The sequence below is a fragment of the Prionailurus viverrinus genome, chromosome A1 (assembly GCF_022837055.1).
Source record: "Prionailurus viverrinus isolate Anna chromosome A1, UM_Priviv_1.0, whole genome shotgun sequence".
In the NCBI taxonomy this organism is placed as follows: domain Eukaryota; kingdom Metazoa; phylum Chordata; class Mammalia; order Carnivora; family Felidae; genus Prionailurus; species Prionailurus viverrinus.
The window spans coordinates 133,417,433-133,445,293 of NC_062561.1; the positions used below are offsets into that span (position 1 = coordinate 133,417,433).

At 35.4% G+C, this 27,861-nt stretch overlaps 2 protein-coding genes across 6 annotated transcripts in view; one reads left to right on the forward strand and one right to left on the reverse strand.

Annotated features, from left to right (window-relative positions):
• TRAPPC13 (trafficking protein particle complex subunit 13) overlaps positions 1-15,077 on the forward strand; it is a 40,131-nt gene extending 25,054 nt beyond the window's left edge. Inside the window, exons 6-13 of one of the 4 annotated variants that reach the window (XM_047858337.1) lie at positions 974-1,046; positions 2,361-2,405; positions 5,777-5,794; positions 7,749-7,882; positions 9,159-9,357; positions 10,798-10,898; positions 13,067-13,217; positions 13,335-15,077. In XM_047858337.1, the coding sequence (XP_047714293.1) occupies positions 974-1,046; positions 2,361-2,405; positions 5,777-5,794; positions 7,749-7,882; positions 9,159-9,357; positions 10,798-10,898; positions 13,067-13,217; positions 13,335-13,442 (829 nt within the window). In that variant the 3' untranslated portion in view covers positions 13,443-15,077. The remainder of the gene's footprint in view (positions 1-973; positions 1,047-2,360; positions 2,406-5,776; positions 5,795-7,748; positions 7,883-9,158; positions 9,358-10,797; positions 10,899-13,066; positions 13,218-13,334) is intronic. The other 3 variants (XM_047858347.1, XM_047858356.1, XM_047858366.1) reach the window with 3 other exon arrangements.
• Positions 15,078-15,883: 806 nt separating this feature from the next.
• Positions 15,884-27,861, reverse strand: part of SGTB (small glutamine rich tetratricopeptide repeat co-chaperone beta) — a 47,895-nt gene continuing 35,917 nt past the window's right edge. Inside the window, exons 6-11 of one of the 2 annotated variants that reach the window (XM_047858383.1) lie at positions 27,225-27,329; positions 23,206-23,332; positions 23,027-23,089; positions 19,958-19,995; positions 19,650-19,733; positions 15,884-18,256 (exon numbers count right to left, since the gene is read on the reverse strand). In XM_047858383.1, the coding sequence (XP_047714339.1) occupies positions 18,145-18,256; positions 19,650-19,733; positions 19,958-19,995; positions 23,027-23,089; positions 23,206-23,332; positions 27,225-27,329 (529 nt within the window). In that variant the 3' untranslated portion in view covers positions 15,884-18,144. Of the gene's footprint in view, positions 18,257-19,649; positions 19,734-19,957; positions 19,996-23,026; positions 23,090-23,193; positions 23,333-27,224; positions 27,330-27,861 lie in introns of both variants that reach the window. The other variant, XM_047858377.1, reaches the window with a different exon arrangement.

Genomic DNA, 27,861 nt, shown 5'->3' on the forward strand with positions numbered 1-27,861 from the left:
AGCAATATAGATAGAGTCAGTTTCTCTATACCCTTGCCAACCCTGATGACATGTGTAAAGAATTTTTTCTAAATCTTAAGAGGTAGAAAATATTACCTCATTATTTTATTTCTTTGACTACTTGTGAAGATGAACATTTTCACATTTTTGTTAGCCTGTTCTGGTGCTGTGATATACCTATGTATATCCTTTCCCTCTCTTTTGAGTAAGATACTAATGTTTTATTTACAAGAATTTCTCTTCATAATGTTAGAAGTATTTTATCCCATTTTGTCTGCTTTTTAATTTTGTTTCAGTGTTTATTTATTCAGTTTGTAAATTTATAAGACTCTTTTCCTTTCCATTGCCCTTTAATATTAAAAAGTCTTTCCCTGTCCTGAAATTTTGATTTTGTAATTTTTTTCTTGTAATTTTTGTGAACTTACTTTCTACGCTCAACTATTTGATTATTCTGGGATTTATTTTGGAATATATTTCACCTTCTGAAAAAAAATTTTTTTTTCAACGTTTTTTTATTTATTTTTGGGACAGAGAGAGACAGAGCATGAACGGGGGAGGGGCAGAGAGAGAGGGAGACACAGAATCCGAAACAGGCTCCAGGCTCTGAGCCATCAGCCCAGAGCCTGACGCGGGGCTCGAACTCCTGGACCGCGAGATCGTGACCTGGCTGAAGTCGGACGCTTTACCGACTGCGCCACCCAGGCGCCCCAGGAATATATTTCACCTTTTGAAGGAAAAGTTTCTGACTTCCTGCTCCAAAAGAGTGTATTTAATTTTGCTAATTAGAACTTTCTTGTTCATGGAATTATATTATATGCTGAAACTCTTTTTTTCCTACTCTAGGCCCATTTGGCTATACTTCCACGTTATTGGTATTAATGTTTTTCCAGATTTGTGAGTAGAATTGAGGTGTATTGGATTTATTATTTAAAAACAAAATTGAAGATGATTCAGAGATATCTTTCTATTTCAGCCTGGTGTGTGCAGTGAGCTATACAACTCAGGGTGGAGAAAAAATGTATTTTAGAAAATTCTTCAAATTTCAGGTATTAAATATGACAATGGTAAATATTTTTTAGATGCCTTTTTTCCCTATGAAGTTATTCCTATGTATCTGCAGTGAAAACAGGCTCCAAATAGTGGAGCTTCATGTATTTGGATTTGTTATATTACTAGCAATCTAAAGTCAGAGTAAATTAAGTAAAAGCAGAGAAATTATCATTGTCAATGTAATATTTCATTTGAACATTTTTTTTAAGTTTTTTTCTTTCTTTTTTTTTTTGTAGTAATCTCTCCAGCATGGGACTTATCATGACTCTGAGATCAAAAGTTGCACACTCTTCTGACTGAGCCAGCCAGGTGTCCCTCACTTGAAGATTTTTATCCATAAAATAATTGTTCTGTTTTTATGCCTTGACAAAACACACAAGAATATATGAGAGGGATGAAATGAGTGTAAAGTCCAGATAAAATCAATGTAAATAGTATCAAATTTCTAAACAAATTTTTAAATGAGAGATTATTGACTTGAGCTGAGTGGACTAGGCTTCCTTCTGGGATTCGGTGAGTCACTGAAATTGTAGGTAGAATTTTGTACTTATATACAATTTTCACTCCATGATCAAAAATAGTTAAAAACCACTAGTTTACCATAGGCACATGTATGTGAGAAGGGATGGGATGACCATATACAGTTATCTAAATTAGATCTAGATACGATGCTGTGTATATTTTTCATACCTCTCTGTTTTTAAGTGGCAGAAAAAGTACTATCAGTAGGAAATAAGTAAATACGTACATACATACATACATACATACATACCCACATTTATTTGGGGGCACATGGCTGGCTTATTAGGTGGAGCATATGAGTCTTGATCTCAGGGTTGTGAGTTTGAGTCCCACATTGGGCATAGAGATTACTTTAAAATATTTTTAAAAAATTTTTATAAAGGGAAAAATTTTTGCTGTGACTTTGCTGCATCACACATTTAAGATTTTGCATGCCTTTTAAAAGAAAATAAGAGGTTTGCTTATTTTGATAAACACTTTTGTGAAATATAGAGAGAAAAACACATAAAATGTATATATTCAGTTAGCAAAATATTATGAAATAAACAATGTAATTCATGTAACTATCACCCACTCAAGAAATGATGGTTGTCTTTTAAAAATGCATTTGGGATTGTTTTTTGTTTTTATTTGTTTTTGCAAAAATACTGCATACCTATTGGAAAAGTTTTTCACAGTTAAGATTGGAAAATGCCTTTGACAAATTTATGCCCTATGGTTTAAAACAAACAAAGATAAATGGTCAAATGATAATAATCTCCTCTGATTGATATGCTTTATTAAACTAGGTTCTCAAACCATTGGATGTGAAAACCAAATTTTATAATGCAGAGGTAAGTGTTGGGTACTTAATGGGAATTCAGATTAAACAGTAAGATCTTTATTTGACTAAAATTCTGATACATTTCTTTTCATATTAAATTGCTTATATAACTGCATATTACTTGTAAAAAAATGAGCATAAATTTCAATCAAAAGAGAATAATTTCCTTGTAGATCTTTTAATCTGCTGTGTTTAACTTACATAGAATCAGTGTATCTTGAATTTTACTCTCTCAAATTTTGTAAGGCTTTCACCCCCTTGCACTAAATGATTGCCCTGTACTTCCATGTAATGGTTATTGTTACTGTCTAAAAACATTAGCAATTTGTTCAGTATTTAGAGTGTGATTCTGATATCATAAAATTGAAGTAGTTGATCTAACCCTGCAAAAAAGATTTAATGTTCATGGAAAATATTGACAAATAGAGCTCATCAAATTAAATTCTTTGCCCTGGAAAATTAGGGTATTAGCTACAGTTTGATTATTAAATTCAGTGAATGGCTTGAAATACTTTTTGGGAGAAACAGGTTTGGCAAAAATACAGAAATATGTAACTTTTGGAATAGAAGATATCTTCTGTCCTAATAAAAGAGATAAAATAGACTTTGCCTAGGAGAAATGTCTTATTGCTTGGATTTCCTTTTAAAAATTCTACTTTATCTTGGCTTCTAAAGTTCCAGAAAAAGCAGATTTCCTAATAGGTCCCTTACTCCTGCGAAAATCATATCTTTCATACCACAATGATAAATTCAAAAACATTTACAGTATTTTGAAATGAAAATTATATCTTTATTCCTCTAAGCCACATGATCAGAAATTTACAGTCATATGTCAAATTTCCTATGTATTTTTACCATCAACACCTGAGTTTTTATTCAATATAAAGTTTGTACTACTGGACATACCAAAAGATGCCTAAGATAAGGAACCTGACCTGCAGTAAAGCCCTATTAGGAGAAGAGAAAAAAAAGTGCATAAAATAATAAAACTATCTAATATAGTATATATAGTGAATCTAAAGTGAATGATATAAAAAGATGTGCTATAGGAAGTCTGGGGTTGAGATTTTAGAGTAGTGTTCAGGGAAGATGAGGAGGGAAACTAGAGGGAGGGTTTGGAAGTAACCTGTTGGAAACATAAAAGTGTCAAAGTAGTGAAGGCATTCCTAGCAGAATTACAAATGCACATGGATTATTGAGTACTTAGTGAAGAATATACATATTTGATGGAAGGATACAGTCTCATCAAGGAGATTACTAGATATTTAAAGAGTTAACATTTCTTTTTCATGGGTAGGGGAGCTGGAATACTACATACATGTTCTGGTTTTACTAGAATACTGTTGATTAATTATAGTATAGCTATTCAGCTTGGTGAATTTTAAGTGATCTTAATTTATCATTTTGCTGGGAAAGATTTCATCCATAATATGAGGGAGATGGGTAACTATTCTGTTAGATCACATATGTTTGAAAATTAGAAACAAATAGGGCTGTATGTGGGTCTTTTTTCCTATAATTGGGTTGTAGGAAGGCACATATTAAGCGGTTTTAGGCTTCCTTTGATGAAAATGTGGTGGTACAGTAAGATACTTGTCAAATAGTTTTATAACACTAATAGTCACAGTGATTTGCATAGTTTTTTTAAATTACTAGTTATTCCATGAATAATATTATAAAAGTGATATACTCCCCCAAAAGGAAGGGGAAAAAAATCAATTTGACCACACCAAAAAGTAATGGGCTTTTCATTAATCCATGTCTTCTTTCAGTTTTTACTCATTTGTGTTTAATATTCTCTTTTCATAATCATAGTACCAATTGTGTTTGTTGCCTTTTTCAGTTAACATTTATATGATCTGTAATCTTTGCCAACAAACGTCAGCTAAAAAAGTTTTAGTAACATTCTGAACCTTTCAAAATAGAGATATCTTTAAAAACTAGGAGTGAAGGGGCACCTGGGTGGCTCATTTGGTTACGTGTCCGACTCTTGATTTCAACTCAGGTCGTGATCTCACGGTTCGTGAGTTCAAGCCCTACATCCAGCTCTGTGCTGACAGTATGGAGCCTGCTTCATATTCTCTGTCTCCCTCTCTTTCTGTCCATCCCCAGTAATAAATAAACACATAAAAAAAACTAGGAGTGAACAAATAGAATCTTTAGGGTCTCTAAGATATTCAGTATTATAGCTATACTATAATTAATCAACAGTATTACAGTAAACCAGAAAGACAGAACACATGTAGTATTCCAACTCCCCTACCCACGATAAAGAGATGTTAACTCTTTAAACATTTACTAATCCCTTGATGAGACTGTATCCTTCCATCAAATATGTATATTCTTCACTAAGTACTCAGTATTCCATGTGCCATAGTTCTTACACATTGACTTTTTTATTAGCCCCACATTTGTCTCGAACATGTTTTTCACATTGTTTCTAATAATTCTAGTAGTATGTGAATCACCTAAAGGAAAACAAATTTTATGAGAAACTTTGTTGTAGTCTTCTAAAATGGGAAAGAAGAATGGTGACATTAGAAACCAGGATTCAAACATTTGGTCACCTGCTGGGTATAGAGCTCTATCCCAGGTCCTAAAGGGAAATAAATATAAACTTGACATCTTCCCAGTCTTCATGGTACTTAGATTTGGTAGAGGAAATAAACATGACAAAACCACAGTGTAAGCACCATCCCCCAGATCATAAAGTGTACTTAGACTCAGAACATCAAGAGGTGAAAAAGTATTTTTAGCTATGGGTTGGATAAAAAAGGCAACATTTACGATGGCCCTTGATAAATAAGTAGCCTTAGAAATATATACGAAAAAGAGACAAACTATGAAATATATTAACAAGAAGACAATAAACTTTCAGTTTTCAGAAGTGATCTAGCCCAGCATTTCTTGAAGTATAATGCATAGAACTCTAATCACTTAAGATGGTCCTTGAAAAAAATGCTTCCATTATTAGACAAATTTAGGAGAAGCTGTACAGTATATATCACCTGTGATGTGGATGATAATGTATAACCATTCTAAGTTATCAATGAAAAATAACAGTATAGGTAATGAATTCATAGCACTACAAGGCATGGAATATACCTCTCTGTCACCCAAATGTGTCCTTGAATATTTGCTTGTGTTTAAATATTCACCGTGTTCTTCTCTATTCATTTAACCATAGCAGTTTCCCCTCTTTAGAAAAATGATTTGTCATATTTCTGTGTTACTTTCTGTTTACTTCCTTGTTTTACTAATGCTGTCTTGTTTAATAAATTTTTAAAAATGCAGAAATGCATTTTATTTAAAGTTAGTTATTCTTTTTCTTTAACATTTAATTCTGATTTTTCTAATTTTTCTTTTTTATTTTTCCATTAGAGTGACCTCAGTTCTGTGGTAATTTGATTTTTTATTATAAATTTATATGCTTTTCTTACTTACCACTTTTTGACTCTGCCTAATTAATCTCTCTGTACAAAACATAGTGGAAAAACAAAGTTAGTTGTGAATACCACTTATATGACTTTAAAAGAGGTAGATAATTTGTACTTTTTACATCATATTGGTTATCTTACTCTGTGGGAAAAAAATTAGATGGAAGATTAAATTGTCATATTGAAACAGTTATGCTCTCACTTTTAGTGTTTTTCCTTTGGGTGTTTTTTTAAAAGAGGCATGTTAACTTTGTTTAAAATAGACTTGGGATTTTCAACAACTTCCTGTAAGTTTCTTTACTATAATTTTTTGAGTAAACTCTAGTTGAAATTTTTTCATCTTCAAATGCATAGTGGTTTTAGTTTTACGTCTGGGTCAGGTAAAGTTGGCCCTTTGACATTAGCAAACAGAAGAATATCAAATTTTCCCAAGTTGGCTAAAGTCATATTTTCAAATTTCTGTTTAATATAAGCGGCATTTGCTTATAATATGTGACTTACATAATAACAACATCGACTGCTGTAGCACAGAATTCTTAATTTTCCAAATGTCAAATGACTTTATACTAACTGTTCAAACTAACTTAATTTTCCATTATGCTGCTTGTTTTTCTTTCATTTTATCTAAGTTCTTCCTAAATTTAAGCAGAAAATTACATTTTTAAATTTGAAATGTGGGTCTATGGTTATTTTTTTTAAAGCAATGGATTGATGGGATATATTTACCATATTCTGAGAAAAAGTAACAGAGTAATAGCTATGAGTGGTACATTCTTTTAAACTGATAAGTCATTGTATTTCTATTTTCACTTGCGCACATGTGCCAAGAACTGAAGAATTTGTTTTAGTTTACATAATAATGCTTTATATTATATTCTTCATCATTATATTTTTACAAATGATTTCCATTTACCTGGACTTAATATATAAAAAGTTACATTAAGTGCCAAATTTTGGGGTCATAGTTTTTTTTTTTTCTTTCTGTATATATATTACTTTGAAACGTTTGAACAAAGTAATTATTGAATATGCTATATCATTTTTTAGACAGGTTTGTTTCACAAATGAACCAAGTTGTCTGTTATCCTTCATTTATGCACACAAAAAATCCAAATCACATAAAAAGAAGGATGTTTGCATAAATAATCTAAATTTCAATGCCTACATTTTAGGAATAAAAATTTTATATAAAAATACATATTTAAATTACCCATTCATAAAAATATTGCTGAATAGCATTAGTTTTCAAATTTGTCACTAAGACTACAAAATACCTTATGTTTGATTTAAAAGCTCTATGACAGGTATAATTCACATCCTTTTTTTCAGCCCTAAATATATGTGTAAAATAAACCAAGAAATCACTAATGACTGCTAACAAACTGCTTTATTCAAAAAGTTAAATCCTATATGATTATAAAATAGACTATTCTTTGTACTGGTGGTACTTACACTTTCTAAATTGAAAAAATGTGACCACTGAAACTATATTAATGATATGATGGAATATTATAATGACCTAATTCTATTAACATATCACTAAAATCATAGATGCATAGGTATATGCATACTACTAAATCACAGTTTAACATTTTAATGAGTTATTAGAAGATTTAGGATATTTGTCATTGAAATTCCAGTTAAAGAACTATTTTTGGATGTTGATAAAAAAATATAGTTATCCCCCATCCATTGTTTGACAAGTTATCAGTTAACTAACACTTGACTTTGCCCCTGTTAATTATGTTAGGGTGAAGATTTCTTTTCTTGCATTAATTATGATAACTTTAATTTGCAGGCATGAACTAATCACATTTGTGGTTAATATTTTTTCTTCGTATAGATCAGATATTTTTGTTGAGGTAAATGTTTTAAATACCATTACACTTTGGTGGATATTTTTTTCATGTCCCCAGACTGATGAAGTATTTCTCGAAGCCCAGATTCAGAATATTACAACCTCACCCATGTTTATGGAGAAAGTTTCACTGGAGCCATCTATAATGTACAACGTAGCAGAATTAAATTCAGTCAGCCAAGCTGGAGAATGGTAAATATGAATTATGAAGTGTTTGTTTTTATTTTGAAGTATCTGAACTTTTCTAACATTTGTTACTCTTGGGTGGTTTATAATTTTCCTTTTAATTAATAGACTTTATTTTTCTTAGTTAAGTCTTATGTTCACAGAAAAATTGATTAGAAAACAAAGTTCCCACATGCCCCTGTCCCTGCTCATAGTTCCTAGTTTTTACATCTTGTTTTAATGTGGCACATTTGTTACAATTGATGAGCCGAATTGATGACACTTTTATTAATTACAGTCCATAATTCACATTCGGGGTTCATTTTTTTGTGTCATACATTTTGTGGGTTTTGACAAATGTAATGACATTCAGCCCCCACTACTGTATTAGAGAAAATACTCTCATTGCCCTAAAAATCTCCTGTGCTTCACCCATTCATTCCTCCTTCCACATACAATTATAAAGATCCTAGCCATTTGCATTTTATGTTTTACTGTTTGAAACATAGTCTTGTAATTTTTATAATAATTCAGTGAGGTAAATATGAAACTGTTCATCCTTTCCTGCATATGATAAAACTGAGGCATGGGAAGAAATGATGGAGAGGCTAGAAAGGATAAAAATGAAGGATGAGTTTTAAGAATATTCTCTCAACATTAAAAGGAGTGGACATAGGAAGAGACAATGTAGGTTTTTTTGCAGAAATGAAATATATATGTCTTTCTATAGATAATTTAAAAGAGGAAGAATAAATAAATACAAAGTTGATATTAATATGGATAAGAAGGTAATCACTGCAGAAAGTAACTGATTTTGTTCATCGATGAAAAATTTACTTCTATCTTATTATGGTGGTTAAATTGAGTAAAGTTTGTAGCCTCCCATATCCCCACTGAGGAAAACAGTAACTTCATTCTTTCCCTAATCTTTTGGTTCATTTTACAAATGATCACTTAGTTTACAGTGGTATGTTTCTTCTTATTCTAAACTATTTTCCTTGATAATTTTAGAAAAAGGGACAGGATACTTTAGGTTCTGATTTCTGTCACATTTTTTCAGTTAATTGATACATATCCAGTATTTTAGGTAATATATTGCATTGTGTTATAAAGAAAGAACTAAAGGTTTTCCATATCAACTGAAACATTTAAAGAAAAGTGTATCTTCTCAGTTCAAGTCCTTTTTCATTTGTGTTGAAATGGTAAATCATGCAGTTCCCGTCCAGAAGAAAAATCACAGCCATGGTTTTTCTTTTAAGACTTTAGAGAATTTTCTCCATCTCTCTCTCTCCACCCGTCTCAGTGTAACTACATTTGGGTCAAGAGCTTATTTGCAACCAATGGATACACGCCAGTATTTGTACTGCCTAAAACCCAAGAAGGAGTTTGCAGAAAAAGCAGGCATCATTAAAGGAGTAACAGTGATTGGAAAACTGGATATAGTGTGGAAAACAAATCTAGGTGAAAGGGGAAGATTACAGACCAGCCAACTTCAACGAATGGTGAGTCTGGAAAAAACACTGGAGGGGGTTTTGGGGGATGGGAGGGGCAGATAGACCAACCTAAATTTTCCTAGGTGTATTACTAAAAATCAGCACTTGTAAAAGGTATTATTATTACCAGTGAATAAGAGATAAAAGACTAGTAATTTTACTGATTTCTAGGTAGAAAATTCATATTGAGATGGATGAAAAATGTTCAAATATTAATTTATCCATAATACATGGTTTGTTACTCTACTAAACAGAAAGTAAATTACTACTTACCAATTTTTCCCTCCTGTAGTATTTCATGCTCACTGTTCATCTGACTTCCACTACATAAAAGGCTTTTTTGCAGTGTTCTGCAACTCTTGGACTTACTACATTCACCAACTCAGTTCAGACTTTTTAAAAGATTTTTAGAATCCGAGTCATCTAAGATTCAGAGAGTGAATTCCATTAAGGTTGTCTTATAAGCATTATTTGGATACTTTTCCTAATTTCTGCTCTTAAAGCAGGGATGGCTCCCGATCTTCTTTCTTTTGTGCTAGTGAGACTATGCTACAGAATCATCCCTTTATGCTGAATTAACTGCTGTGATATATTCTTTAAAAATTACTTTTCTTTCACTATGTCAGGTAATAATTGGAAAAAGAAAGATTTTCACTGGGCCTAATTTAAAATATAGCAGTTAAGGGAAGCCCGGGTGGCTTAGTCGGTTGAGTGTCTGACATCGACTCAGGTCATGATCTCATGGTGCGTGAGTTCGAGCCCCATGTTGGATCTGTGCTGACAGCTCAGAGCCTGGAGCCTGCTTCAGATTCTGTGTCTCCCTCTCTCTCTGCCCCTCCCCAGCTTGTGCTCTGTCTCTCTCTCTCTCTCTCTCTCAAAAATAAACATTAAAAAGTTAAAAAAAATAATAATAAAAATAACAAAATAAAATACAGCATTAGCTATCATCTTGCCATGGATGTTCCAGGCTTTGATGCTTCTGTGGTCTTTTCCCTGCTTGAGTGTCTTGTGAACAGACATGTATTTTTTTCCTGGGTCTTTTCAAGACAATGTTACTTTTTCTGCTTAGGCAATAACCTTCTTTTTAGAGTTATATATGTATAAGCTGCAGGATCTTTGGAAAGCATCCCTTTAAGATCAGACCTATTGAAATTTCTTTACTGAGTTTTTACCTCTGAGATTCATTTGAACTCTACTGAACATGAAGTATTTATAGCAAACACAGTCGGAGTCCATAGTATTGTTCCACAGACAATCAATGGCAGCAAAAGAAGTTAGGATGAAAAGAAAAAAAAAGAAAAAAGAAGTTAGAATGACTGTGAATTATTTTTCCTGAACATCAGCTTGGAGATCCACAACTGTTGAATGAATTTGCTGATGTGGCACCTTTATTAAAGTGGGAAAGTTTTGTTAATAGATGTGTGCTAACTGTGTTGCTTTTTCTCCTAGGCTCCAGGTTATGGAGACGTTAGGTTGTCTTTGGAGGCAATCCCTGATACTGTAAACCTAGAAGAACCTTTTCATATTACCTGTAAAATAACAAACTGCAGGTAATGGCAGTGTTTCTGGATGGGTGTCCTTTCCCCCTCGCCTGCATCAAAGAGAATTAAAATCTTTTGACTATGCTCTCAAGTTTCTCCTTGACAAACAGCCTTCTCTGAGGTTGATGTTGAATACTGTAAAGTTCTTCATCTGCTAACTGTATATATTACATATTTTGAGGTCTTACTTTATTAGGCATTTTCTGTATTTTATTTCCTTCATGCATTGTACCCTACGAGGTAGATATGAATTAATCACATTTTATGTAATACAGAGCCAATTCAGAGGTTAAGTAACTTAGTCAAGCTGAGAGAGCTAGAAAAGATGGGGCCAGAATTTGAAACCAGGTGTATTTGACTTGAGAGCCCATGCTGTTTTCATTTTTTGCACTTCCTCACACTTCAGATTATTAAAACATAAACTAGTACATTCTTATGGAATGATACATTACAGATTTAACATTGTAAGATAGATTTTTCTGAGGCATACTTATACCTGAATTTTATCTTTAGTATTAAGAAAGTAATTTGTCACAAATTTAATACAAGGGGTCACTTAATTATAGATTGGAAAATAGAGCCTTATAATAGAGAGTATAATCTAGCTATTGGTATGCAAAGAGCACAGGGCTTTGAAGCCAACAAAACTGAGGATTAAAGTCCAGTCCTATCACTTTTGGTACAATTTCTATTACTACTTGGGATGTATTATTCGTTGTGGCACTTTGATACTATTGCAGTGATGAATCCCAATGCACATAGTCTGAATGTATAATCTTTTAAAATTCCATATCCATTCCAACTTTGATATAGGAAATACCCATCCATGACAATTATAAAAATACTCCCTCCCTCTGAAGCTAGTGACCCTCCCACACGGCTAATCATTCCTTTCTGTCACAGCAAATTTTAATATAGTTTTTTAGTGACACTCATGTATTGCTGTGGTTTTTAGTTTCTCTTTACTAAATTCTGCATTATTCAACAGAAGGGACCATGTCTTCCCTAGCATTGTAAATGCACTGCCTGCCATGTCATTGGAGTTCAGTAAACAGCAACTCACATGGGGTGAAACTTCTTGGTGTATAAGTGTGCTTTTGGATTTTTTGTTTAAATTTTTTGAGGTATAGCAAATCAGTGACCAAATGACAAACCACTGTAAAAAATAAAATTCATGTTAGGTGATTGAAGTTTTCTAAAAACCACCTGTTTCTTAGATCTTCAGTTTCCTTATCTATAAAAATAGGACCCCCACCACTGCCACCCACCTACACACAGACACATACACACAATATACAGTAACTGGCTTTTTGTGAAATGTACTGACAAAATTCATGTAGTGCATCTAACCTGGTCGATGGCACATAATGGATACTTCAAATGTTTGTTGCAGAGATAGATACATATAAAGCTAAATATCATTAAATGAGTATGTGAAAGAATGTATAAATTGCAATTTAAATAAATATTTAAAATATGGAGCCAACTATGAGAGGATAAAAAGAGGTCAAACAGTTGAGTGTGGTCAGAAATGGTGGTAGAGCCAGAGGACTATTTTTTACTATGAGCCTTTGGTAATTTAAAAAAAAAAAAAAAAAGTGTATACCTTCATTGAAAGTTATTTTTAACTTTAACATGTTTAAGCTAAACTGGTGCTATCAGTTATAAGCAGAAGCAGTCTTTTCACATGAACACTGAACAAACGTGGATAGTATTTACTTAGAAATCTTGTCTGTCGTTTTATCTGCAGGGTAAAGGAACATAGATTAAATAGCAAAAGGCTCAGTTTATCTTTGTCTTTCCTGTAGAATACTTAACAGAAATAGGAAGGAAGCATAGCAACAAGGTGAGACACAGATGTCTGGAAGTTTCCCAGAGAAATGGCAAAGCTGCCAACAGATCAGCACCAGGGAGCCAGGATTCAATAATAGAACCAGAAGGCTTATATCCAGACAGGCAGATCAGTCTCAGTGCTTTAAACCCTGAAGACGCCATATCTTTCATTTTCCTGATTGTCTCAAGTGAAATAAAAACGACATTCTAGCTTTTTATTTCTGATTCCACTTTTATTCTTCTGGACATCCCGAAAACAAATTCATTGGCACTAGTGGAAGAAATATCACAGAACCGCTTTGTGAAAGGAACAAGATTTATTCCTGTCTTTCTGATTCCTCCAGCAGTGAAAGGACTATGGATCTGGTTTTGGAAATGTGCAATACCAATTCTATCCACTGGTGTGGCATTTCAGGAAGACAGCTTGGAAAGCTACATCCAAGTTCCTCTCTCTGCCTTGCCCTTACTCTCCTGTCTTCAGTACAGGGACTGCAGGTGCGCCATCTTTTCAGTATTTGGGGACTGTTAACCAGTGGTCATTTACTATTTCCATTTTTTTCCTCATTCATTTCCAATGAATGAAAGTTTACACCGGTATCTTTCTCTCAATAGAGTGTCTCCGGCTTAAGACTAACTGACACGTTCTTAAAGAGAACATATGAATATGATGACATCGCACAGGTCTGTGTGGTATCTTCGGCCATCAAAGTGGAGAGCTGAAGGAAATTTCCAGTGTTCTGCTTTTCATTGAGTTTAACAGAACTTTCTGTATTTCTGTCACCTTTGTGAAATGATCAAGTCTACAACAAAAATAAGTATCTATTATTTAAATTTCTTTCCTGCAAAAGTTAAAATATTAAATACTTGTTTTGAAAACAGCCATCTACTGATTTTATCTTATGAGTTATATTCTAAAAGAATATTTGTACATTTTCTATACATCTCCTATTTGATTTCATTTCTCACCACTGGACTTTGTTCTCCAAAAGCTCTGTATTTGAGGCCATTTACCCCTAGCAAGTATCTGGAACAGGGGTTAGCAAACATTTTATGTAAAGGGACAGATACTAAATATTTGTCTTTGCAGGGAATGTGGTTTCTGTTGAAAATTCTTAGCTCTGCTGTTATAGTAGGAGAGCAGCCATAGGCAAAAAGAGCACAGCAGTATTTACAAAAACAGGCAACTGGCCAGATTTGGCCCGCAGGCCATAGTTTGCTGACCTTGACTTAGAATATAGAACTGTTTCTTAAAACTTTAGATTATTATAATACTTTATTTAAAACTTTTCAATTAGTCCATTTTTCCCCTAACTCCTCAGTCAGCAGAAAAAGTTGAAAACTATAGTAAAAATAATAAGTAAATAAAACAACTAGAGTAGTCCCCGTGTAACCTTATATTGCAAACACAGTATGAGTTCTCCTAGTGTTTTCAAAGTTACTATATTTGTACATATCTGTTTGTATGTACATATAAACAGATCTAAATTTCAGTTACTAACAGCAGATCAGAATTGGCTTAATTTCTTGGATTGTTGATTACTCTATTAACTTTTAACTAAGAAACCTGATAATTTTCTAACTTAAAGCCAGAAAGTCCTGGGTTTTTTTTCATATTGAAAAACAAGTGACTTATTTTCATAAGGCATATTGAAAGGATTTCTACCTTCTGATATTTGATTTTGAACTCTAAGTCATGCATTACTACTACAAAACTATCTGTAGATGTAATCACACTGATTTACTTATGTCAGGAACAAAACAGTGAGAAAGTTAATATTGTAAACAACTTTGAGGGGCTCCTGAGCGGCCCAGTCGGTTAAGTGTCCAACTTCAGCTCAGATCATGATCTCGAGGTCTGTGAGTTCAAGTCCCATGTGCGGCTCTGTGCTGACAGCTCAGAGCCTGGAGCCTGCTTTGGATTCTGTGTCTTCTTCTCTGTCTGCCCCTCTCCCGCTTTTGCTCTCTCTCTCAAAAATAAATAAAAACATTTTTTAAAAAAAGATTGTAAACAACTTTGCAACATGAATATAGTAAGTTTCAATATTTTGTAAGGACAACAAAAGCTTATGCTGTTAAATAAAAACTTATTTTGGTAAGTTGAAATTCAAGAATGTATATAGAATCGCTTAACTGTTAGAGGTACTAAGTCAAATACAAAAATTTGTTTTTCTTAAATGCATAATTATTTATTGCCATGACAAATTATTTGGTCCCAAGTGAAAGCTATATTCAGAATGAGATTTGCCCCTTAAGTTGCACTAATAATGAAATCTGTGCAAAATAAAGTAAAAGCAGTGTAAAGTTGAAGTCTGTCTTCCAGAATGAGTAAGACTGATTAAATGATAAGACTTGATAGTCACTGTGTATTTTGATTGCTTTTCAAGTATCCTCTCATGACTGAACCTTGTGTTTCATTGTTCCAGATTTTAAAAGTAACATATAATGGTCTTTTGGAATCTGCTATATAATTTGATCTAATTATAAACTCTCTTTTTATGATAAACATCGTCCATTCCTTAAGTAAAGGTTAGATAACGTCATCTTGGAAGGGATCTGTTTAAATCATATTATAAAAATTAGATAAGCAATTTGGTATATTAAATGAAAATGTCATTTGCATAAAAAGGACCTTTTAGGTTTTACATAGCATCATAACTACTATAGCTACAACAATGAAATGTGGTTAATGGAAGCCAGTCATTCCTAAGGGGAATGTATATAAAGATTCAATGTTTTCTTGTTCCACACCAGCCAGTATAGTATTTGGGGCATTCCTTATCATTTCTTAGCACAGTCCAACTACACAAAACTTTCTTGAAATAATTTGCAATGCAATGATTCCAAAGTGATGAAGGTATCTGGAGAGCAAAAATCCAGGTAAGTGGACAGATACTTACAGTGAATTTGTTATAGGTGGTATATCAGCCAAGAAACAGATCAGAAAGTTGAAATGGAAGAAATACACCAGCTCTTCATGTAAAAGAATGGCTGTCCCAGCTAAAGATATTAGCAAATCAAGACATTGTTTTAAAATGGTTTTCCTTATAATGCCTTGGTCTGATTTTGGTATCAGAGTAATAGTAATAGCTAAATAAAATGAGTCAGAAGTGTTTTCTCTTTTTCTGTTTTCTGATAGTGTAGAATTGATAGTATTGCTTCCATTAAGTGTTTGGCAAAATTTACCATTGGAATCATCTGGGCCTATAGCTTGCTCTGCTGGGGGATTTATCTACTTCCTTACTGAGCTTTGGTAGCTTTTATCTTACAGGGAATTTGTGTGTTTAATATCAGTTGTCCAATATATAGGCCTAGAGTTGGTCACTGTATTTTCTGATTACCCTTTAAAGTCTGGAGGGCTGCAGTGATATCCCCTCTTTCACTTTTGGTACTGTTGATTTGCATTTTCTCGATTTTCATAGTCAACTAAAGGCTTACCAGTTTTACTGATCTAAAAGCATTTTAATATACTCAAGATAGTTTTGCTAGAAACTTTGTCTTACCACTGGATAAGAGTAGCTATTTTTAATTAAGTAAGCTCTATACCCAACGTGGGGCTTGAACTCATGATCCTGAGATTAAGAGTCACATGCTGTAGGGACTCAGCCAGCCAAGTACCCCAAGAGTAGCTAATTTTTAATTGTGGATCAGGTTTCACTTTTGTTTTCAGCACAGTCCTTTCATGTGAATAGTTAGTACTTCATTCTGTATTATGCTTGAACACTAGGAGTTGAATTTAACCTCATGAACAATAAAGTTGGTTTAAATGGAATACAGGATATTGAATTCAGAGGGCCTAAAATTTAAGTCCTGCTCTTCTCTGGCCAGACTGTAGATTCCTATGGGTTTTCCCTGTAAGCTGAGCACAGGCAGTGAGGTATTTGCTGGTCTGAGGAGAAATCTCTAACTTACCGTTACTCTAAATTAGAGTCCTTAGACCTACATCAGAACCGTGTAGGATGCTGTTTAAAATGGTGATTCCTAGGCATTACTATAGGACCTATTAAATAAAAATGGAAAGTGTGGCTCTGGATCTGCATTTTTAATTCTTACAGTGAAATTACAGAACCATTGTTCTAATCTCACAAGAGGAAAGAAAGGAAGAGTTGATTTTTAACCTTGTAGATACCACATTATTAGTCTTTTGAGGAGAACAGTTATAGTAAGGCCTTCATCATCATGAGTATTACTGAGTTAATTTTATATTACTTAATTTTTCAGTTTTCTCTCACAACACTTGTGAAATGATTATGTGTTCACCCAACTTTACCAATTTCATAATTAACAAAAATTCTAGTTAAAATGGTCTCTCATCACTGTAGAGTCATGCCATTAATACTTAATGCCATATCTCTTCATTAACTACTATGATCTGATGTCCATAAAATATTTTAAGTCCCCTGTTATGTTTACATTGCATCAAATTAAGATGAAGCATAAAAGCAACATGCCAAGCCAAATTATAGCAAAGGTTTATATGAACAAGCAATGTTAGTGATAGAAGCTTTTTATAAGCCATCAAATAGTTTTAAAAAATCAGTATTTATAGGCACATAATTAAATGCCACTTAGAAAATCCTTAACTTGAGAATCAAACCACTGGCTTATTTAAATGTAAATATATTTAAGAGTTTCCATGGTAAGGTCACCATTGGGGAAATTGTGCTAGTTAAATTGAATAGTTATACAATGGACCTAACCAGTACCATTAAGGATTTCTAAATGTATTTGATTATGTACTTAGAGTAATTGGCCATGCTAACGTTATCAAGATCAAACTGCAGGCAAGATTGGTTAAGAACTATGCAACAACCTGAACATCCTACTTTCACCTTCTGTACATTCACAGCATCTATTTTTCATTTCAAAACAACCCTTGCACCAAATGCTGCTTCTCACCAGCTCTTAGTATTCCTTGTTCCGCATCAGAGCAAGCAGCATTAAGGACAGTACTGGCCCCTGTGATATTCAGTACTGATAGCACTATCAGAGCTAAAACTAGGCAACAAATTTCTTCTCTCCAAACATGCTGCTCCATGGCTGTATATTTCTCCTGAATCAGCATGAGAAACCTTTCCTCTTGGTCATCCCCATCTTTCAAAAAAGTCTGCTTAAGGGAATTTGGAGCTAGAGAACTTGCCAATACACAGCGCTACTGTTCAATAAATATACTCTGCTATTAGGTCTAATATACAAATATGATGATGATGATTTGATTTGAAAATGGAACCCTGTTCAGTACTATACTGGCACTCAACAGGGCTAATGATCATTTGTTTACAAAGGAGTCATGTTCAAGTCTGTTTATGATAAACCTATCATCTAGACAGATTGATTCTTTAGGTGTCTTTGTTTTGGCCACTATCTACAGCAAACATTTAAGAGCCATAATCATTTGTGCTCTGGGCTAGGGTCCCTGGTCAAGTCAGGAATGTTCTTCAGTACTGCTGCTGAATGATCTGCTCCGGATGTGATTTCTAAGTTGCTCTATAAGTTCAGGATTCTGTTGCTGTATCTGCTGAGCAAACTGCTGTCCCCTGTAGTAAAGAGGCAAAGTGGTATGAATTAGGAATTTCCAGTCACATAATACCCATGCAAAAAGAACTGCAGAGGATGTGGGTATTACTCAGAGGGAACCTTTTCTATAAAAACAACTTTTAGAATCATGGCTTTAGTATCTTCAAGTTTACCAATGCCTCCATATAGCATTATTACAGCACAGTGTTCTTTATAAGGAACAAAACACCCATGCTAAAAAGTGACTCCCTGAAATGCATATAATCCACACGACAAATAAGCTAAGGGCTGAAAAGTACATGCTTAAATTGTATGTGCTCAAATACAAGGCAAGGAATTTCTCTTGTCATCAGGTATGATAGGTGTCATACCCATTCTGGTCACCTGTATGTCACCTAAGAGAACTGATTTTTACAAAGGCAAAGAAATGTAATACAAATTCCTGAGTGTGTAACCCTCAATTACAAGTGTTACATATCACTATAATCATGCCACTTAAAGATCACTGTAAAAATGAAATATTCTAAGGGGTAACATGGTTGTGATCAAAAAAGGAAATGCTCTGAGGGTTGATGGGAGGTGGGAGGGAGGGGAGGGTGGGTGATGGGTACTGAGGAGGGCACCTTTTGTGATGAGCACTGGCTGTTGTATGGAAACCAATTTGACAATAAATATCATATATTGAAAAAAAAAAGGAAATGCTATTTGTGTCTTCATATAACATTTCCAGTGACAACATGACACACAGATTGAAAAATCAATTCAAAGAGTAGAGTATCTTGGGGCACCTGGGTGGCTCGGTCGCTTAAGCATCCAACTCTTGATTTCAGCTCAGGCCATGAATTCACGGTTTGGGAGATCGAGCCTCAATTGAGCTCTGTGCTACAGAGCCTGCTTGAGATTGTCTCTCTCTCTGACCCTCCCCCATTCACATGCTTGCTCTATCTCAAAATACATAAATAAACACTAAAAAAAAAGTAACTTGGGTGGAAGTGAAGGTAGTGTGCTCAAGTAACGAGAAGATGCAAAAAGTATCTTTAGTGATGACATATGCACTGAAAAGTTCAAATGAAATGGTTTCCTACATTGTTGGAACATTAATATATGTAATATGTGATTTTTAGATACACCTAAATTAATAAATTAATACATTCTTTAAGTAGATATTTGAATTTCATCTACATCCTTGAGTACCTATTCAAATCTGCCAGAAAACTTTTTCATGGATCCGTATCTTCTGGATTTCTGCCCTTCAGTCTGAAAATTCCGATTTATAAACTTCTCTAGATTGCATAACTACTGAGGCCACTGATATGAACAGTGAAAGAAAATTTTAAAAAGGAAACCCTGGTCCTCTCACTTTAGAGGCAAGCTGTAAAACATAAACTTTTTTACTATTTAAGTAACACTTACGCTTGGATGAGGCTAGACAGGTCAGTTAGGCCTCCAACTCCAGCAGCAGGTCCCCCAATGGCATTTGTCATCATTCCTGACATTCTAGAATAGGCAAAAGATAGATCACTAGGATTGGTATATATTCTTAACAAGAAGACTAAGGAGAAATCAGCTAAATATACCCGCACTGTGTAGGAAGTCAGGTCAAATGTGGATGGCTATCAGTTCTAATTGGCATTTATCTATCATTTATCACTTATCATTTTGGCGGTGATGTGCTCAAATTAGGAACCTGGCAGGTAGGTGGAAAGGGAAAATATACTTACAGCTGCTGAACTTGAGGATTCTGCATTAAACTTGCTGCCTGGAATTGAAAAGCGGCATTTCCCATTAAAGGCAGTTAATATTTATGGGTCTTTAACAAAGACTTGGAAAAAAAAGAATGAAAGCAAAACCAGTATATAGTAACATTTTCTAGAGTTTTAGCATACTCAATGAAGTGGGAATGTAAAAAATAGAGAAGTACTAGAAAAAATGGCAGTGAAAGTATATTGCAAGGATAAAGAAGTTACACCCACTATAATAAACTAAGCAGTTTACTTCCTACTACTGACCAGATTAATAAAGCCAACAGGAAAAATAAAAACTTTAAAAGTATGGCTAAAGAATCTTCTACCCTTGAGGGTCTCCTTCAAAAGAGGACTCTAGGAGATGTGACCTTGCTCACATGGGGCTCAGCAGTATTAATCGTTCCTGTGCTTACAGTAGGAGGAGAATTCTATTCATTCATTCATGCATTCACTTGTATAACTTTTCGTTTTGAAAGCATAACAATTTTTTTTGCCTCAAATTTGTTCCATCAACAATGTTCATGTAAAATTTAAATGGAGTCTAAATCTTTGTAGACAGTAATTTTTCATTCACTGACCCTAAACAAGGTGTTGGGAGAAGCCATCACATGCTCTCATTACCATAAAGAGAACTGTTTGACTTGCCAACAATTCAATAACTCTCCTCAAGTTTCAGGATTGGTGCTTCTGGTACCAACGCATGAGAGCTATGGACATTACGCAGGAAAACCAGGATTTATAAGCTATAAATATAAAGCATTTCATTTCACAATCTTTTTTTTTTTTTTTTTTTTTAGTTTATTTTGATAGAGAGCAAGAAAGAGCATGAGTGGGAGAAGGGCACAGAGAGACAGAGAGAGAGAATCCCAAGCAGGCTTTGTGCTAAAGCCTGCTTGTGTGTTGTTAGCACAAAGCCTGATGTGGGGTTCTAACTCAAAAACCGTAAGATCATGACCTGAGCTGAAATCAAGAGTCGAATGCTTAACTGAACGAGACACCCAGGTGCTCCTTTCACAGACCTTTTTATCTGATTCTGCAAAAGCAGTTCACCCTCTTCTAGTTTCTGGGACGTAGAAGAGATACAGAGGAGATGCTAGAGCTTTTCTGGCCACTTTGAAGTATGCAGTCCTCTAGTCACTCTAAGGTAGAAAACAACCTCCAGAATTCACTTCTTGCTCACTGTAATAACCAAATACATAAAATTCATTTACAGGCAAAACGTTTCACCTCCCAAACGTGGGCCTACTAGAGGTGAGCCAGTTGCCTGCTCTTTTTTCACCACAATGCCTCTATGCCTCTTCTCCCAGCTTGTTAGGCAAGAGTCCTGGCTCTGTGGGAAGGAAGAGAGTCACAGGTACAGGCAAATTCTTTGATGACTGGTACTAGCTCAGTGGTTCTGCACCTGTGCTCAGTGGGTGTGCAAGTTGTTTAAAACTACTCTGGTTCTCTACAGCGGCACTTTTGAGGTCCTGCAGAAACTTCCCCCACCCCCACCAATCTGGGCATTTCTCGTCCATTCTCTGAAAAAGGTAATTAACTTTCTGGAAGGACAGTATGAAGAACACTGTAGTCCCAGGTTCTTCACAGCCCTCTAGTCCTGAGGCTCTGTATTGGAAACCTTTCTGGGCAGATTCACACAGGACTATCTTATGAGCACATGTGCTCACCTTGGTCCACAGGAAACACATCTCCGCTCCACTGGCTTCAGTACAGTTCCTTCCTAAACCATACAGCCTTCCTTAGCTGGCATGTGAGACCCCAGTCTACTGTCTTCCAAACTGAGGGCCATTTAGAAAGCTCTCTAAGAAGGCCAGAAAAGCCTTTTCTCTGTGGGCTAGAGAGGAAGGCAGCCCTTTACTTCCCTCATACATGAAAAAGGGCTTTGTAACTTCAATAGCTTTCTCCAAAAAGCCTGACTCTCTATCAACCTAACTATACAAGTCACACAGTATGTTTTTTACCCGCACCTTTTGCAACACTTCACTTTGGTGCACAGCGTCTCGAGGGCTAAACCAAATCTGAAAGTATAAGAAATCCATTTTCACATCCTGCTACAAGAGCATAGCCTGACACCTGCAAATGAGTAACAATGCTTAAAAATGTCACAAAACCTACAAAAAGACATATAATTGTTGACATGTAAACCGGAAGACCAACTTAAATTTGATGGGCTCAATCCTGAGACTTGAAGAGAGTTCCTGAATTATTTGCAAGTCGTAATTAACTACTGTCTACAAAGATTTCAACTACCAATTGCTACAAACCTACTAAATGTTCAAAAGACTTCTTTAACTCACTGGGAATGAGCCCTCCATGCCTTTCAATTCAAATGAAGATTTTTGTGGATGCATGACAACATTTTTTGAAGGAACCAAAGGCGAATACAAGTAGTACCGCGCCCTTCCAAGGGCATGGCATGTGGTGGAATGAATGATTCTCAGCCAGAAATATTACAGATTACCCAGGTAATATCCCTGACCCATGAAATCAGAGTTTCCACATTTTGGACCAGAACATATATGTTTTCAAAAAGATCCATGAGTGATTTTGTTGTTTTGTAGGATGAAGTACATACAAAGGAGAATTATACTAAAAGTTCAAATAAACTCTTATGAAAGGAAGGAAGCAGGCCATGTTGAGAGGAGAGCTTAGGGAACCACCACAGCCAAACTCCTTAGATCAGACCTCCATTATTAGGGATCTTCCTAAGGCCACTTTCATGTAAAAGAGTTGTTTTTAATCTTTTGTAGTTTTGCAGACCCCTTCACCAATCAGATGAAAAAAAACAGTTCTCTCTAGAGAAATGCATATACGTACATGTATACAAATTTTTATATACAATTTCAGGGAATCCATGGGCTTCCTGAAGTCCATCCATGGCTTTCTCATAAAGAGATCCATACCTGAGCCGGAGCATTATATGACCATTCTACTGCTGTTACCCCCACCACCTCTACAAAAGCTCCCCTATTTGTTTCTTCAAGTTTGGGAACCATATAACTCTATGGAAAACAGCCAGCAGAGCAGAAAAGGAAATATACTCACCATACTAATGAAGGCTGGATTATTTATTAAGCTAGCCATGTCAAAGCTCAATCCAGTTCCTGTCTGTAAAACAATTATATCTGAGAATTATTCTAACCACTAAAATTTGATTCTAATAAATTGTGAATGAGAGAAAATATTTCCCTCATTTGGTATTAATAACTTACAGGACTAGATACCTCTCTTAACTTCTGTTCTGCTATTTTCAGATTTGACTTGTAAGAATCATTTTCAGGGTCAAGATCTAATGCCTTTTGATAACTTGTAACTGCTTCTTCGAATTTATTTATGGCAGTGAGGGCCAGTCTGAAAAGAATACAATATAAGATATGATTAAAGAACATCACAAAGAAACATCTGTCTCAGTATTCAATGTGAATCCAGGCTACACATTTAATTTATTCACTGTACTATGATTCACAGAAGTATCACTAAAATTCCTTCTAATTCCAAGATTCATAAGTCTGGACTTTATCTATTCTGCTTGCTGACAAACGTGGCTGTCCTATGAATCATGAATTTAATGCTTAGAAATGACTCTTACCTACCCTTCCAATTTTAAGCCTAATATGTGAAGTAATTTGCCTTATGAATGATAAAGCTCCACAAAGAAGAGAGCTAACAATCCTGTGGCCATTTTAACTCCATGAAGCTAAAACCATTTCAAGAACTCTGAACTAGATTTGTGCTTCCTAATGTCCCACTTTCTTCCTTCTTCCTAGCAGGGACCCTGAGCCACAATAAATATCAATTTGCCATTAAAAAAGTAAAAATAGGGGCTCCTGGGTGGCTCAGTCGGTTAAACGTTCAACTTCGGCTCAGGTTGTGATCTCGCAGTTCCTGAGTTCGAGCCCACAGCGGGCTCTGTGCGGACAGCTCAGAGCCTGGATCCTGCTTCAGATTCTGCCCCTTCCCTACTCATGCTCTCTCAAAAATAAATAAACATTAAAATAAACTTTTTTTAATTAAAAAAAATAAATAGAAATAAAAATAAAAAATAAAATTGGGTTATGAGGTATCAGCAAGCTTCTCCTGAACAAGACATGTTTATTGTTAAGTAAATAAAATTAGCACCCTTTACAACTCAACACATATCCCAGGCACAGATCAAAGAGTTAGTTACTAAATTTTTATATTTTCGCTACCTAGTTAGTAGAATTTATTTATCAGACCATTACTTCAGAACTACATAATAATGGTGTATATGGAGAGAAAGTACTGAGGTTTTTTATTTGTTCTATGTTCATTTTTAATAAATTACCCCAATTCATTCTTGGACGACTTGCCTCCCAGACTTCTGATCTAGACAGAATACAGGGCCTAACCAAAGAAAAGTTCTCAGAACCTAATTTGTTTTCTACTTGTCAACCATGAAAGATACGTCATCAGAGTCCTCAACTAATCAACAGTCAATAAGTATTTATTGAAATCCTACTGCATACCAGAGACTACTTTATAGTTCACAATGAGAAAGGAAAAGTCCTTGAGTTTAAGAAAATTTCATCCTCCCTGGGAAAATAAGCAATAAACAAACAAAAAAATAGTAATATTAAGGAGAATGAATAGGGGAGCTCCTCAAAGACAGGCACACTAAAAAGACCTGAGTGATGAGAAGAAGGCAGCCACATGAAAATCAGAGGAGGGGCATCTAAAGAGAAGACACAGCAAACACAATGGCCCTGAGAAGGCTTAAGGAACGGGACAAAAGCTGATGAGGAGGAAGCACAGAAAATAAAGTGTGGAAAGAGATGACATCAGGGAATAATTAGGTGCCAGATCATATATGACTGTGGTTTGGAGTCTGGATTTTATTCTGGTTGCAACAGAATGACAGATCTGATCTATGTTTTAAAATGTTCACTCTGGCTTCTCTGCAGAAGACTGACATGGGTGGGGGTGGAAGGGTAGCAAGGGGACCAGTTATGAAGCTACTGCAATAGCCTATTTACGAGATGATAATTTGACTAGGGCTATAAACAAGACAGCATTCAAGATACATAGTACTGAATATGGAAACCAGAATTGACAGGACTTGCTGATAGAATTAGTTGTGTCAGGTGTAACAAGAATGAAGGAGACTCCTAGGCTTTTCACCTGAGCACTGGGTATAGGTGAATGATGACACCATTTACTGAGATGGGGAAGATTTAAGAAGGGAACAAAAGTTCTTTTGGGGACATGTTAAGCTTTAAATGCCTATTAATATCTAGGTGGAGATGAAAAGTAATTGAATATATGAGTATGGAATTCAGGCATATAACTTAAGAGCCCCATCAAACAAAGCTGAGTCTCATTAATGACAGTAGTTAAATTCTATAAAGTCACCCCAAACACTAAATTAGTAAATAATGAACAACTCCTCCTAGAGGAAATACAGGGTTGGGATCCTGTGAGCTTTTGGTTACAACATTTTCATCAATAGGTCAAAATATAATCTTATTTTACATGTGTTTCTGTTTAAAGAAACCTTATTTAATATATATTACTGATTCATTAGCAATGAACTAACAGCCAAAAGCACTAACTCATTTCTGATCAAGAATTATCTAACACATGTATTTTCTTCATAAGGTGCATTCTAGCCTTCTTGTGCTTAGGAACACTAGACAACACTTCAGCCTACATTTGGGGGCCAGTGTAAACAGGAAATCAACCACAAAAGGCATAAAAGAGCAAAAAAAAAAAAACAGCACTAAAAAAACTGTGAAAAGGACACTTGTTTACAGCCTAAGAGCTAAAACAAAAAGGCAGAGCTTTATCAGACCTCTGCGGAGAACTGGCATGATAGACAAGTGACTCAAATTTTTCACCCTTCTGTGAATGACCACCAAAGCACAGTAAGTATTGATTTGGGGGTTGCAAACAAATTGCAGCATGTAGGCAAATTCATGAATACAGACTCCATGAATAATGAGTACAGACTTAAAATGGAATTTAAAAGCATGGGACAGGACAGAATCAGAAGAGAGAACAGACAAACGACAGCAGCAGGAGAGAAAGCCCTGAAGTACGCCATTATCTAGAGGCAGTAGAGAAGGAAGAAACAGTAAGAGATGAGGAAAGAGCATCCAGTGAAGGAGAAGGAAAACTAGGAAGTATGATGACACAGAAGCAGAGAGAATGAAGTATTTCAAAAATGAGTTAGTCATGCTGGGGCACCTGGCTGGTTCAGTCAGAAAAGCATGAGACTCTTGATCTTGGGCCCGTGAATTCAAAGCCCCCATACTGGGTAGAGAGATTACTTAAATAAATAATCTTACAAAAAAAGTTACTTGTGCCAAATACTAAAACATGGAGCAGGGTAAGGATACAGACACGAACACTGGCCTTGGCAAAATATAGACAACTGGTGACCTTGAACAGGGCTGTCAGCACAGTGATAGAGACAAAGGCCTTAATGGAGTGAGTGGAGAGCAAATGAGACATGAGGGAGATGAGAGAGCAAACCCAGCCAGCCATGGGGACAATGCAGAAAAAGAGGAGCTGGGAAATGGCCTCGCGGAGTAAAATCTTGGTTCCAGTGGGTGATTTTCTAGGACCTTTCTGCGCAGTCACTGCCGCTGTTAGAAACAACCTTGTGTTGCAGAAGATAAAGGAGAGGCCTCCAAGGGTAAAGTCCTGAAGAAGGTACAAAAGGATGAGACCTAAGGCATGAATGAAGTCTTAGATAAGAACCCTCCCATTTGAAAAGGAATAAAAGGCAGTCTGTGAGGATATAAATGCAAGTAGATTGGTTGATTCAGAAGTAGGAAGAGTTATTTTTCTTCTACATGGATCTATTTTCTTAGTTAAGTGCAAGGCAATACCATCAGCTGAGAGCTGCCATAGAGGGTATGGTAGAAATTTGAAGAGAGAAAAAGTGAGAAGCAGCCACTCAGCGTAGTAAGGCGAATTTAGAAGCAAGTACAGTAGCATTGTCTGCCAAGATATTGAGTGCTCATTTGAGATTTGTGGCCTTGAACAGGAAGTGAGTCTACTGAGTAAGGTTGTATTATTTTCTCCAACAAGCAACCATTCATCATACAACTGATCATCTCTATCCCAAGTCATAGAAATTGCAGTCATTTCCTCTCTCAATGTTATATTTATCCTCCTAATAGAGAATGCAATATTTAAGCAGGAAATTGAAAACCAAGCCATTAAGAACAGCATATTTGATACTCCTTGGTACTACTTTGAACATTTTGCCAGAACTTACCCCATTCTCCCATAGGCCTTGCTGTACTTTGAATCGATTGCTATTGCCTTCTCACAATCCTTTATTGCATCTGTGTAGTGACCTAATTTACTCTGAGCAGCAGCCCTAAGAGAAAGAGAAGAGATATTTATTACAAGCAGCCTCAAGGCACTAATTGAGATTAGTACTAATAAAACTATATTTTCCTTGTCCCACTTTGCACATAACTTCCAGTAAATATCTAAATCAAACAAAGATAATTCTACAATCAAAACGATAACTCAAAAACAAAATTCAGGGGCTCCTGGGTGGCTTAGTTGGTTAAGCGTCTGACTTCAGCTCAGGTCATGATCTTGTGGTTTGTGAGTTCAAGCCCCATATTGGGCTCTGTGCTAACAGCTCAGAGCCTGAAGCCGGCTTAGGATTCTGTGTCTCCATCTCTCTGCCTCTCTGTCTCTCTCTCAAAAATAAACATTAAAAAAATTAAAAAATAATTCACGGGGCGCCTGGGTGGCGCAGTCGGTTAAGCGTCCGACTTCAGCCAGGTCACGATCTCGCGGTCCGGGAGTTCGAGCCCCGCGTCAGGATCTGGGCTGATGGCTCAGAGCCTGGAGCCTGTTTCCGATTCTGTGTCTCCCTCTCTCTCTGCCCCTCCCCT